Raw genomic sequence first — 12048 nt, 5'->3', positions numbered from 1 at the left:
ATTCCAAAAGCCCGGCCACCGTGATAGACAGACCTGGACCAAAGAGGGACCTGCTACGGAGAGTCTCACAGCAACCCAAGTCCAACGCACGTCCAGGTGAGACTGCACTGCCTGTGTGCCTTCGAACCGGGTCATAACTGTATACCAACACTCCACTTCAAGAGAAAAAAAAAACCCCATTTTTGTGACTTCTATTTGTCTCACTGTACAGAAAAGCTCAAACACTGGGGTTTTCCAGTTCAAAACCAAAGGCCTGGCCTTCCTTCCCCTCAGGTAGCAGACTGATGTGTGATGGCCGGGGGCGACAGAATTACCACCGTAGTTGGCACGGGGCACACCCCAATCTATACAGGGGTGCCCTCTAGCCAGCAGAATGTTCAAGGGGCTTTTTCCCAGGAAACACCTTCTCTTGCAAGCAGCATGTCACGCTTCCCAAACGTGGCCCTGACGGACTGGCAAAAAGGAGCAGTCTGAGACAGAGCGGAGGTCTGGGCTGACGCTTGCTTTGATCTGGAATCCTGAGGGGTGGGCTCCCTTCTATCTGCTCGCTGTGTCTCTGAAGTATAATGCCACAAATTACCCAGGTTTCAGATTTAATATTAACCTTTAAAGGGCATGTCATCGAAATGTATTCTCTAAATATTGGTTGGGAGTTCACTTTGTGAGTCTCTCATGGAAAATGGGTGTGAGGCTGCCACCCATCTCCGACTCCACCTGTCACCGGCATCGCCTGCCACCTGACAGTAATTCCAACCGAACCCAGCAGTCCCACCGACGAACAATTCAGCCATCCACGCTAACCACGCTCAGAGCTCAGCCTTAAGATTTAATAATAGAGCCTGCTAATACGGCTCTCATTTCTGGAGCTGATGAACTTTCAGCGGCAACACGAGTTGAAATAATGAGCACAGAGATGACAAAGAATTTAATCCAGGGTTCTTTGAACTATCCAGTGTAATAAGCACTTGTTCCTTTCCACAATGGGCATATAAAAGAGAAAGCTAAATAATAATTGCTGTAATTATCTTGAAAAATATGCAGAGATTAATGGTGATTATGAAAATCTGTATAATTGTTCTCTGAAATCATCACTGATGAAGTGGTATCGTGAAATGGCCGCAGCCAGAGAACTTTTAACACCGAACTCCATGTGGGCATGGAAACGTGACACTTTGGCTTTCTCCCTGTAAAATGTTACCCTGTGTTTACGAAATTGTTTTTCATCATTTCCAACACCCTGGCCTGCATTTTAACTCTTCGTACCAGCGCCCTGAAAGCTTCCAAGACGCCCTTAATGGGACGCGTATGTCATTGTGGTTCAGAGCCCCAAGTTCAACTTGTTATTTATTCAAATAATTAATTACTCTTGTATCCATCGAGCAGTTTGTCATGACACATTAATGACTTGATAGACTTCTATGAACTGGTGAACACAGAACAGCAGAGCGTTTTTATCGTCATTTAATTTTAAAACGATCCTGTGTGAAATTATCTGGTCGTGAGTGATGGGAGCATAAAGAACAGACTCAGCAAAGCCCCTTTTGGATCATTGCTTTATTAATGGTAACGTCAGGGACATGAAAAATGCTAACATTGTCATATTCCGCGGCTGGGGGGAGACGAATGGCTGGGGGGGGTGGGCGAGGGCACCCGCCCAGCGCTCCCGGCCCCCGAGAGCAGATGCCCCTCCTGGCGCCAGGCGGGGCGGGACTCACGCCCTGCACACCCACACCCACCGGCTCCAAGAAACCACCTCCACGCCCTTTCGGGTTTATGGCTCTCGACATCTATTACTTTGTGTGTGTGGTCTCTCTCTCTCTCTCTTTTTTTTCTTTAAACTTGAATTTTCCGCCAGTGATATAAAGCACCCTCACGAAAACATTTCGCTTTATTGCTTTGAACATTAAACGTTATTAATCCAATAGAAAAACGTTAAAGATATTGCTGTCACCTTTAAATGTGAAATGATATTAGACGCTGAAAAACGCTGGGTTAGGAGAAAAGAGGTTCCCTGAGTTTCTCTCAAGCCTTGAGATAACTGTGCTGGGCTGATGACAAAAGAGTATTTCTACAGGGCGCACAGCACAACATCTGCTTAAAAGAGATTTCCTGTTCAGCTATTCTTTTTTTTTTTTTTTCCCTACAGTGAAAATTGTTTCTCGACTGTTTTAATTACAAACTTGGGAATCTCTGCAAACCACTCCCCAGCAGTGTGATTCAGAGACGACAGACCGTGATTCCTGAAGAGCCCGGCGCAGCCTGCAGGCGGGAATGGGAGGCGATGCTCCGGCTACGAGTGGCCACGCCCTCAAGGGGACGCTGGCAGAGGCAGCAGGGCACTGTTCTGCCCTCCTCCGAAGGAGAAGAAGGCAAGAGTGGCTCTCCACCAAGCTCACCCTTACAAGCTTCTGGCTTCATCTTCCCAATCCCAGAGGGCAGCTCTGCCGCCCGCCCGGATGTCCGCCACAGGGGCCTGGAGCAAAGGGACCTGCCTCCCGTCCTCACAGGCGTCACCAGTCCTTTCAATCCCAAAGAGGGCGGTGGCGGCAGCTGACACGAAACGGAGCTCCTGCTCTGGGCCAGGCCCCAATCTAGGTGCTCCTTCCCCCACAGACCATGGGAAGCGCTGTAAACTGGAGCGTTAGGGCCCCGGAGCACGACTGAAAGCACATCCGACGGGAGCGGAGACGGTGGTGTTAGGATGCTGAGGATGAACAAGTCAAAGGACACGGGAGGGTCCACGCCGGAGGTCTGGTGGCCCAGTTTGCAGAATGCCTTTGCCTTTTCCAATCGTGAGACGCTTGGGCCAGAGTCTCATGATGTGCACGGGGACATTTCCAGCAAGGTGGCCACAAAGTCAGAGTCAAGCCCAGGCTGCCTAAGGGCCTGGGCCACCCCTACCCAGGACCTGCCTCGTGATGCAGGGAGCGGCCGCCGCACGGTGAGCAGGGCCTCGGTCTGCCCTGTCAGGGAGGTCTGAGCAGAGCCATAGCAAGCCAACGCGGCTCGGGGGATCTCTGCCAGGCTCCGAGGCTGTGAGGTGTAGCACAGACTCATTTGGGAGAGTGCTAGGGGCTCTCCGGGAGACAGGCAGGAATCCTCCAGAGCACCTGAGGCTGAGCTACATGCAACCACAGGGGCCACAGGCAGGGAAAAAAATCAGGAAAAGATGGAAACTCCAGGCCAATGACCCCAATCGCAGGGGACAGTGCTTCTCAACGAGGGCACCTCCACTCAGGCAGCCAGCCCACGGAAAGCCGACTCTGACCACAGGAGCCCTCTCTCTGGAGAGCAACCCCATCCCCTGAGATGACAAGCAGCATCCCCGTGGGGAAGGGACTGCTGGGCCTGGACTTTGATAGTGCTTTAGAGACGGCACCTTCAGAGCTGGCCCCACGCTACAGAGGGGCGGCCCCTCTCTCCAAACCCCAGGTTCTCAGACTTCCAGGTATGTCAGGGTGGCTCGGGATGCCGGTTAGAAATGCAAATCCCTAGCGCCAGACCACTGGAGACTGGCTCAGGGACTTAGGGGCAATTTAGAAGAAATGCTGATCTGTGCTTCGCTGAGGGGCTCTGGGCGCAGCTCCGTGAAGCTGCTCTGGACATGCAGGACCCTGTTACCCCTAAGGACTAACCAGGGCAGGGCGGGCAGCACCATGGCACCGGTCATAGCTGCCGCTTGGTGAGAGCCTTGGACTCAGGACCAGACACTGTGCCCAACCCTTCCCCTGTCACAGTCCAGCGAGATGGATGGGATCAGCCCTGTCTCGTGCCTGCCAAGAAGCAAGGGCGCCGTGCTTCCAGTTGAAAGGGAAGGCAGTGCGGGTTACCTGTGTCTGTCCAGCTCAGAAGATCAGGCTCAGACACGCCTACAAAACGTGGAGTCCAGAAGTGACAGTGCCAGAGTACAGCCGGTTATTCTACTCACTGGGGGATTGTTCATTAAGCTGTGAACAACCCTTGGTTCCTCTTTGGTCCAGACCATCCCTGCACTGAGCCTCTAAAACTCACAAGGTAAAGGGAGTTCCTTTTTCATGGCTCGGTGGTTAATGAATCCAACTAGGAACCATGAGGTTGCAGGTTGCAGGTTCGATCCCTGGCCTTGCTCAGTGGGTTAAGGATCCGGCGTTGCTGTGAGCTGTGGTGCGGGTGGCAGATGCGGCTCGGATCCTGCATTGCTGTGGCTCTGGCATAGGCCGGCGGCTATAGCTCTGATTAGACCCCTAGCCTTGGGAACCTCCATATGCTGCGGGTGCAGCCCTAGAAAAGACAAAATAAATAAATAAATAAATAAAAAATAAAATAAAACTCACAAGGTGAAAAGGAACCCAGAGTGGCCCTTGGCTTGTCTGTCTCTGTATTTGCGGTGAGTTGTCTTAATACTCATTTCTACGCCATTTCCCTTCAATGGTAGGAAAAAAGGACTCACATAGCTCGTGACTGTCTTTTCGAATATAGACTGAGGCTTTTTTCCACCTAACTCGAACTGAGCTCTTCACATTTTAAAGCAGAGGAACATACCTCTCACTTGAGTTTCCTCCTTAAACCTTCATCTGCTTCTCTGAGTAATGACTTCCAGCCACTTGAAAATCTGCCCTGAACTTTTTAAAGGGACCCTTTGGTCAGAACAACGTGTGAAAGTCCACATTTCAATGGAAATGAACAGCTTAAAAGACACAACCAAGCCATATCTCCACCAGGAGGCTTTCAGGGCTCTCCTTTTAAAGAGGAGAAACTGTAGACAAGGAAGACGGGAACCATCGAAACGCAAGGCCAGAAGGACACCAGGGGCCTGTTCTTAAAAACCCTTTCTTTAAAGTTCCAGGGGAGGGGGAATATTACACGAATTAAACCAACAAACAAACACCAGATCCCTCAGAGGAAGCGGAAACCTTGCAGGCAGGCAAAGCTCTAGGACAGCAAGGAGTGAGGGCTTGGCCGGGCCAGGAAGCAGACACCCCAAGTTCTAAGGGGCACTGGGCAGATGCCCACGGCGACTCCGGGCCACACACCCAGGACTTCCTTTAGCCTGGTTCCCCCCCATCCCACCCCGGCCCGTGCCGGTGAGGCGGACCGTGTCCCAGTTTCAGCATGACGACACCGGCTCAGAGAGGTTTACTGGCTTACTCCATGTGACCCAGCGGGCCAGTAACAAAACTGCATGTTGAATACTGGTCTCTTGACTGCTATGTAGTCATTTATTGGGTCAGTGGAAAAACCATTTGAGCAGAGACCTGGAACAGACCCCAGAACCCAAAGTCAAAGGCTGCCTCTCGGGGACAGAAAGTTCAGGGCTGCTGGCGTGGGGGCCCAGGGGGCGCCGAGCGCACGAGTCATGAACAGTCTGCTCCGTCCTCATTGTGAAAGAGTTTCCAAATCGCCTTCAGACAGCACACGCTGAAAGCACACCTTTTCTCGCGTGTGTTTATTGTTTAATTTTTGGAGGAGAGCGCGCCGGCGTGCTGACTGGGGCTCTCAACTTGATGCTATCCAGGCTGCTGGACAAGCACCAACCTGTGATTTCATTTTCACCTAGGGTTGTGAAAACACCAGGTGGCTTTAACTGTTCTGCCTGTAAAGTCCCCAGTGGCCGGGGTGAGGGGTGTTCTCCCCTCTGCAACGAGACTCTGAGATGCGACACTCCCGTTTCCCGGGGTTGTCTGCAGTGTGATCGAAGCAGAGCAGAAGAGGGAGCTGTCCTTGACCCTGCCACAGCCCCCAGCCCACGCGAGGCTAACACGCACGGTGTCTGCTATTGGCAGAAGCCCTGAAGGCCATGACATGCTGAAATCTGTCATCGTGCTCAAGCATAACTGGAATTTCATGAGTGGGGCGTCTGGTCAGCAAGTCAGCCGGTCAGACACTCAGCACCTGAATGTCAGCCCACCTGGGACACTCCCTACGTCTCTCTTGCACTAGCAGTAACTTTTTTTTTTTGGTCTTTTTGTTGGGCCACACCTGTGGCATATGGAGGTTCCCAGGCTAGGGGTCTAATCGGAGCTGTAGCCACCAGCCTATGCCACAGCCGCAGCAACGCGGGATCCAAGCTGCATCTGCGACCTACATCACAGCTCACGGCAATGCCGGATCCTTAACCCACTGAGCGAGGCCGGGGTCGAACCTGCACCCTCATGATTCCTAGTCGGATTTGTTAACCACTGAGCCACAATGGGAACTCCAATAACTTTCTAGAAGTTTCCTAAAAAAAAAAAAAAAAAAAAAAAGACCCCAACAAAGAGCCAAGTGTTGGTGCTGGAAGGGAAGAGGGAGTCCAAAAGGTCTGTGGGAATGAAGGGGTGTCTCGGGCTGAGGCGCCGGGGAGGGCCGCAGAGCTGGGGGTGCGCCCGCTCACAGCGGGCCAGAGCGGGAAGGGCTGGTGGGCCTGCAGGGTGAGGGTGTTTGCAGAAAGTACAGACTCTCAAAGGTGGTTCAGGACAAAGCAGGGACTCGGGGACAGTTCCAGGACTAAAGCTGGCTTGAGAATTTGAAGAGGCCCTTCTGTCTCTGATATTTCACAAGGGGAGTTGGGGAGGGCTCGGCCGCCTTGAGCAGAAACAGCTCATCGCAGATGAAACTGGCCTCCACTGTAAGGAAATGCAGTCTCAAACCTAACGTCCGGAAGAAAAGGAAGCTTCAAGTTCAAGGCAGCCTAAGAACGACGGAACCTTTGGCTCTGCAGCGTCTTTAGATTCTTGGCCACATTCTGAGCACCCTGAGGTGGGGAGCGGGAAGGGGCAAGGTGGGAACCTGAGCCAAGTCCACTGACAGCCGCACTAGGAAAACCTGGGTCTTAGCCCAGTTCTTTTTCATATAAACAAAACCCACAGTTAAAATTATTATTAACAGTGATGTAATATACGGAGGAATTTATTTAAATGACAAAATTTATTTTAAAAACTTTATAAATGATGTCAGCTTTTACTTGTAGAATCATTAGTTCTAAAGGTTCACCAAAACGTTTCATTTTATGTTACTAGGTTTTGTGGGAAAAATTATATGCTAAAGAGCGGGGGTTTGTTTTTTGGACGTTCTGGCAGCATGTGGAAGTTCCCGGGCCAGGGATCGAACTCACACCACAGCAGTGACCCAAGCTGCTGCAGTGACAGTGCCAGATCCTTAACCGGCTGCGTCACAAGAGAGCTCCTAAAGAGCTGTTTTTAAATTTGGACATTAGGGAATATCCTGGAGAATCATCCTTTGAAAACATTTACTGTTCTAGAATCACCAATGACAGCAAAGCCCAAAGCCACAACGGAACACTAGAAGCACAAAAATCCACTCTCACTGTAATTATTTAGCTTTGTCTTTGCAGGGCTAGAGACGTGCAGGGGTTAAAATCAACCAGGCCCACACGCACAGCCACCACTAACTTATCCTTATTCTTAGGTGCGAAATCCCTTTGGCTGTGACCAGGGCCACTATCCCATCTGCCCAGCACCAGACATGGCGGCTGCCACAATTGCAGAGACTGGGGTTTGCAGGAGTTGCCAAAGAGCTGTGAACAATGCCCAAACACAAGATATTTCTTCAGTAATTAAAAGAAATCAATTTTGTCCCACCAGGCTCTGGCTGAACAGAAATGAGCCTGGGGGAAGCGGGAGGAGGCTGGGGCTGTGCTCTTCGTGGTGGGGCAGGAGCTGGTAGAAGACTTAAGAGAACAAAGCGGGGGCGGTCTCGGAATCCTTGCAGTTAAGAGGACCAAGGGGCAGAGCACACACATTTTAAACGGCCAAACTCCACCTTTCACACATGTGCAAAACCTCAGGAATTTCATTGGAAAAACGATTTCAAAAGTAATCTTTGAAGTTTGAAAATAAAAGCAGAGCGGCAACGTCTCAGCATCGAAAGAGGTTTCAAACTGCTGACGGGACCAAGGGAAGGCGCTAGTGCACGTCTGTCTCCAGATGCTTCCCCGGTTTCACCTCATCTCCTCCGGGCTTAGATTTTCCCTCCGGGACCCGACCTACATTTGTTTTCTCTCACGTCGCCATCTCAGGGCCCGGAGAACCCGCCCCGCAGGCCTGGATGGTGACAGGGTTGGTAACGCTGGTGATCCAGAGAGGAGGGGCCCAGGTGTGCACTGTGTGTGTGTAAATACGTGTGTGTGCACGCACACAGGTCGTGTGCATGAGAAGGTGGTACAACAAGAAGATAGAAACCGGAGTTCCCGTTGCGGCGCAGTGGTTAACGAATCCGACTAGGAATCATGAGGTTGTGGGTTCGATTCCTGGCCTTGCTCAGTGGGTTAATGATCTGGTGTTGCCGTGAGCTGTGGTCTGGGTCGCAGACGCGGCTCAGATCCTGTGCTGCTGTGGCTCTGGCGTAGGCCAGCGGCTACAGCTCCGACTGGACCCCTCGCCTGGGAACCTCCATGTGCCGCGGGAACAGCGCTGCAAAAGGCAAAAAGACAACAACAACAAAAAAAAGAAGACAGAATCCACAAGAGCCCCCTAGGGGAGCAGAGGTCAGTGTGACTGTCCTCAGGCACGAGGCCCCAGGGACACGGAGGGCCAGCACTGCTTGGGAACGCAGCTCCTTCCCAGTCAGGGGCAGAGAGGAAAGAGTCACTGGAACTTCCAACCCCAGAGTTGTCAGTAAACCTCCAGACTAGTGGTTGTGGCAGATGGTGATGGCACCCAGGGTATCTCTGCTGCCTCGGCCAGACCCCTGCCCCCACCCCAGCTCTCCCTCTCTCCTCCACGCTCGTTCACCAGGAAGCTCCTGCTCCGGGCAGGGCTGCTGAGGACCAGCTGACCTGGGAGGACTCCCAGGGGGGCGGCGCCTTCATGGCTTTGTGTACATGACAGAGGCATGGGCAGAAATAGATGCTCAATAAAAACCTGCCAAGTGGAGGGAACTGGGATCCCATCCTTGCATGACTCACGGCTGACCAGGCACTACATGAGTCTTTTCCTCGTGGTTCGTCTCACCAGCCCCACCTGACAGAAGATGAGCTGGAGCTGGAAGGTGAGTGACCTGTCCTGGGCGCAGAGCCGTGACATGAATCCGGGGCTTTAGAAACGAAGCACACTGTCCTGGAACCACCCTCCCCGCCCACAGGAGCAGGTCACTCGTCCCAGAGAAAGCACTGGACCCCAGCCTGCAGATGCAGCGGGAAGAGAAGCCCCCGGAGCACTACGGCTTCACAGCGCCTTCCTTTCAGGCTCTGCCAGCAGCTTCCCTTGAACTTCTCCTCCTTCCTAAGATATTTCAACAATTATCCCAAGCACTTGAGCCAAAAAGCTGACCCAAACTCCAACCCACTGCTCCCCAAACACAGGTCTGAGAGAGCCCAGGTGTGGGGAAAGGGGCTCAGGTGACTCCCCTCCGCGGGCGGACACACGTTCTGCCTGTTACCCCAGCACAGAGAGGCTGACAGCTGCCTTGTTACATCCAGCAATTTTCGGAATGGAACCAACTTCCAGAACAGCCAAACAACCTGGAGCCCCCTGGACTCTGCTAATGCAGCTGCGCCCGAATCGCCGAGCAGACTGTGCTGCCGCGGGGCCACCCCTCCCCAGTGCCCTGGCCCGCACAGCTCAGCTGTGCCACCAGAGCACCAGGCTTCTGCGGCCCAGAGTGAAGCAGGGTGACTGGCGGGGGCGGGGGGGGGCAGGGCTTTGGGGTTTAATAAACGACTGGCTGAAAGGAACCATGCTGAGCACGCTGGTTGTATCAGGTGTGCATCTGCGTGTGTGCGGCCATGTGGATGTACAGGTGCCCAAGACAGGAAGGCCCCCTCAGGGCACCTGGCAGCCTCTCTCAAGAAGGCACCTTGTTTTGAAGGTCTGAACAAGGCTCTGAGCGGCGCCCCCCGCATGCTCACGGGGCTGATGGCAATGGGGTTTTCACCCAGCGGTCACTGAGCGGGGAGAGGGTCCAAGGAGTGAAGCAGTGCGCCTCTCATGACCTCCAAGCCCACAACATCCCAGGCGTCCCCAGTCACCCAGCCCGAGTGCAATTTACACAGGGACTCAGCCGACAGCTGGGGATCAATCCCACGGCACACCTCATCTGCTCTTTCTATTCCACCGGCTTTCCACCGCTCACCTGCGACCAGAGGCTGGCGTTCTGGAGCATCTTTAAAGCTAAAGCAGAGAGAGAAACAGACCCTTTCAAGGACAAGGATCCTGGGCGCCCAGCCAGGCCCCAAGTGTTCTGGAAGGCGGCGACCAGGGCCGCCCCACCTGGAGCTGCCTGTGGCCCCTCTCGCTCCTTTCCTGGCTCCTGCCCCCCCCCCCCCCGCCCCGGGATGGGAGAACTCCTGCTACAGTGGGGCTGGGGATGCGGCTCAACTGAACCCACGTCTCTCAGAGCCCTGCTGTGGCCTGGTGCCTGGGGCCCTCCTGGGAGCTCTGAAGGACCTGTGGGTGCAGCCAGCTCTCAGGACCGTGCCCTCAGCAAGGGCCCCCCTGTGTCCCTGACACTTTCCTCCACTGAAAGTGTGCAGAAGGGCCTTTAAGCCCATGTCCTCCTCCTCCTCGCCCCCTCCCCCAGCCCACTCTCTGCTGCTGCTGTGGGCCAGGCCATGGATCTCAATGAGTCTTCCTTGTATCCTCTGAGGACACTGTCAGTGCCTCCCTTTCTGTTCCTACAACAGAGGAAACCGAGGCCCAGATGGTGAGGCGCCTGCCCCGTGATCACAGTTTGGTGGGAAAGGCAGAGCGGTGGCAGGAGACGGGTCCTCCCAGGCCCTCTGCGTCTCCTCTGACCCTTGCCCTTCCAGTGATGCAAAGAGGTCAGCAGCAAGGTCACAACCCAGGGTGGAACAACATACTTCCCCAGCCCTTCCGCGGCTTGTCACCACGGGGCCTTGCCACTGGTGGGCGAAAGGCCTGGCGGTCCAGATCCCTGCTTTCGTGTCTCCCATTTCAGGCTGGGGAGGCAGCTGGTCTGCACCCACAGCCCCACAAGACCTCCCTGAGATCCCACAGCTGCTCTAGTGACCACAGCACCAAGTGCCAGCCCTGAGCGAGGGCTAAGGACCCTTTCAGCCTCCGCAACACACTAGACACTAGAATGTGGAGATTAAGAGGAGATGCTGGACTCGCCCGCCTGAGTTGTGGGACTGAGTAAGTTAACGAAGCTCTCTGTGCTTACATTTCTGCATCTGTAAGCCAGGATTAATGACCTGCACCCCTTAGGGCTGTTATGAGCACAGACACAGTTTGGCTAAGGCACTTAGGGGCCGACACTTTGTAAATGCTAGGTAAGAAACAGTTGCTGTTATTATTACTCACTTCCAAAACACAAAAGAAAATGACCGACGTCTGTTTTGGAAACGCTCCATCTCCACGCACCCCCCCCCCCCCGCAACCCTACAAAAGCCAGTTTCCTGGAAATACTCCTCATACAGGGAGGGAGCAGGACAGGGAGGGACGGTGTCCCTGATCCACGAGGCTGCTGTGACATGACAAATAAGCTGCAGGCTGACAATGTCTCCAAGACATATTGGAGTTTACTTTGTTGCCTGGGCTTGCCATCTGTGCCACCCCAACGGCAGCGCTGGGAGAACGCGGCGGGGGCGGTGGCGGGGGGGGGGTCCACCCGTCCCCGGGAGGCTCTGCAAGCTCAGCAGGCCATCGGTTAGGCTGCTTAATGAGAGGAATGGACTTTTCCCACCACCTTCCCATGGAGGGCCTGGGGTTCTGGCTCTGCACAAGGCAGGGGACCCCAGGGTTCATCATCGAGTGAGCCTCCTTGCCCTGGCCTCTCTGCTGCCACCCTGCTGGGACACAGGTGGCCCAGAGGGGAGAGCAAACGGTGATACAAAGTTGACCGAGGGGCCCTCACAGTCAACTCGGACACCATAAACACCCGGAGGCTGGGGGTACAGAGACTGACGAGGCCAAGCACTTCCCCAGGGAACATCCAGCCCAGGAAATGAGAAAGAAACCTTAAAGGGAGAGAGTGAGAGGCTGCGGCCGAATTCTGCAGAAGGCGACAGGGACACCCTCACGGGGGCGCTGTGGCGATTTACTGGGTGACCCTGGGAAACCCACTAACCTCTTGGAACTTCTGTTCCTTATGTATAAATTGGGATATCAG

At 53.9% G+C, this 12048-nt stretch overlaps 1 protein-coding gene across 15 annotated transcripts in view; it reads right to left on the bottom strand.

Moving 5' to 3' along the window:
* Positions 1 to 12048, bottom strand: part of MVB12B (multivesicular body subunit 12B) — a 492693-nt gene that overhangs the window by 38659 nt on the left and 441986 nt on the right. Inside the window, exon 8 of one of the 15 annotated variants that reach the window (XM_084996632.1) lies at positions 6979 to 10088. The exons of the other annotated variants lie outside the window; for them this stretch is intronic. Within the exon in view, the coding sequence (XP_084852758.1) occupies positions 10024 to 10088 (65 nt within the window). The 3' untranslated portion in view covers positions 6979 to 10023. Of the gene's footprint in view, positions 1 to 6978; positions 10089 to 12048 lie in introns of those variants that run through there. 15 annotated transcript variants of the gene reach the window in all.

The sequence above is a fragment of the Sus scrofa genome, chromosome 1 (assembly GCF_054392235.1).
Source record: "Sus scrofa isolate SSC_HxYL_T2T_F1_AM1 chromosome 1, Sscrofa_HxYL_maternal_Yorkshire_Landrace_v2.0, whole genome shotgun sequence".
Taxonomy (NCBI): domain Eukaryota; kingdom Metazoa; phylum Chordata; class Mammalia; order Artiodactyla; family Suidae; genus Sus; species Sus scrofa.
This window is presented reverse-complemented; position numbering and strand designations above follow the sequence as displayed.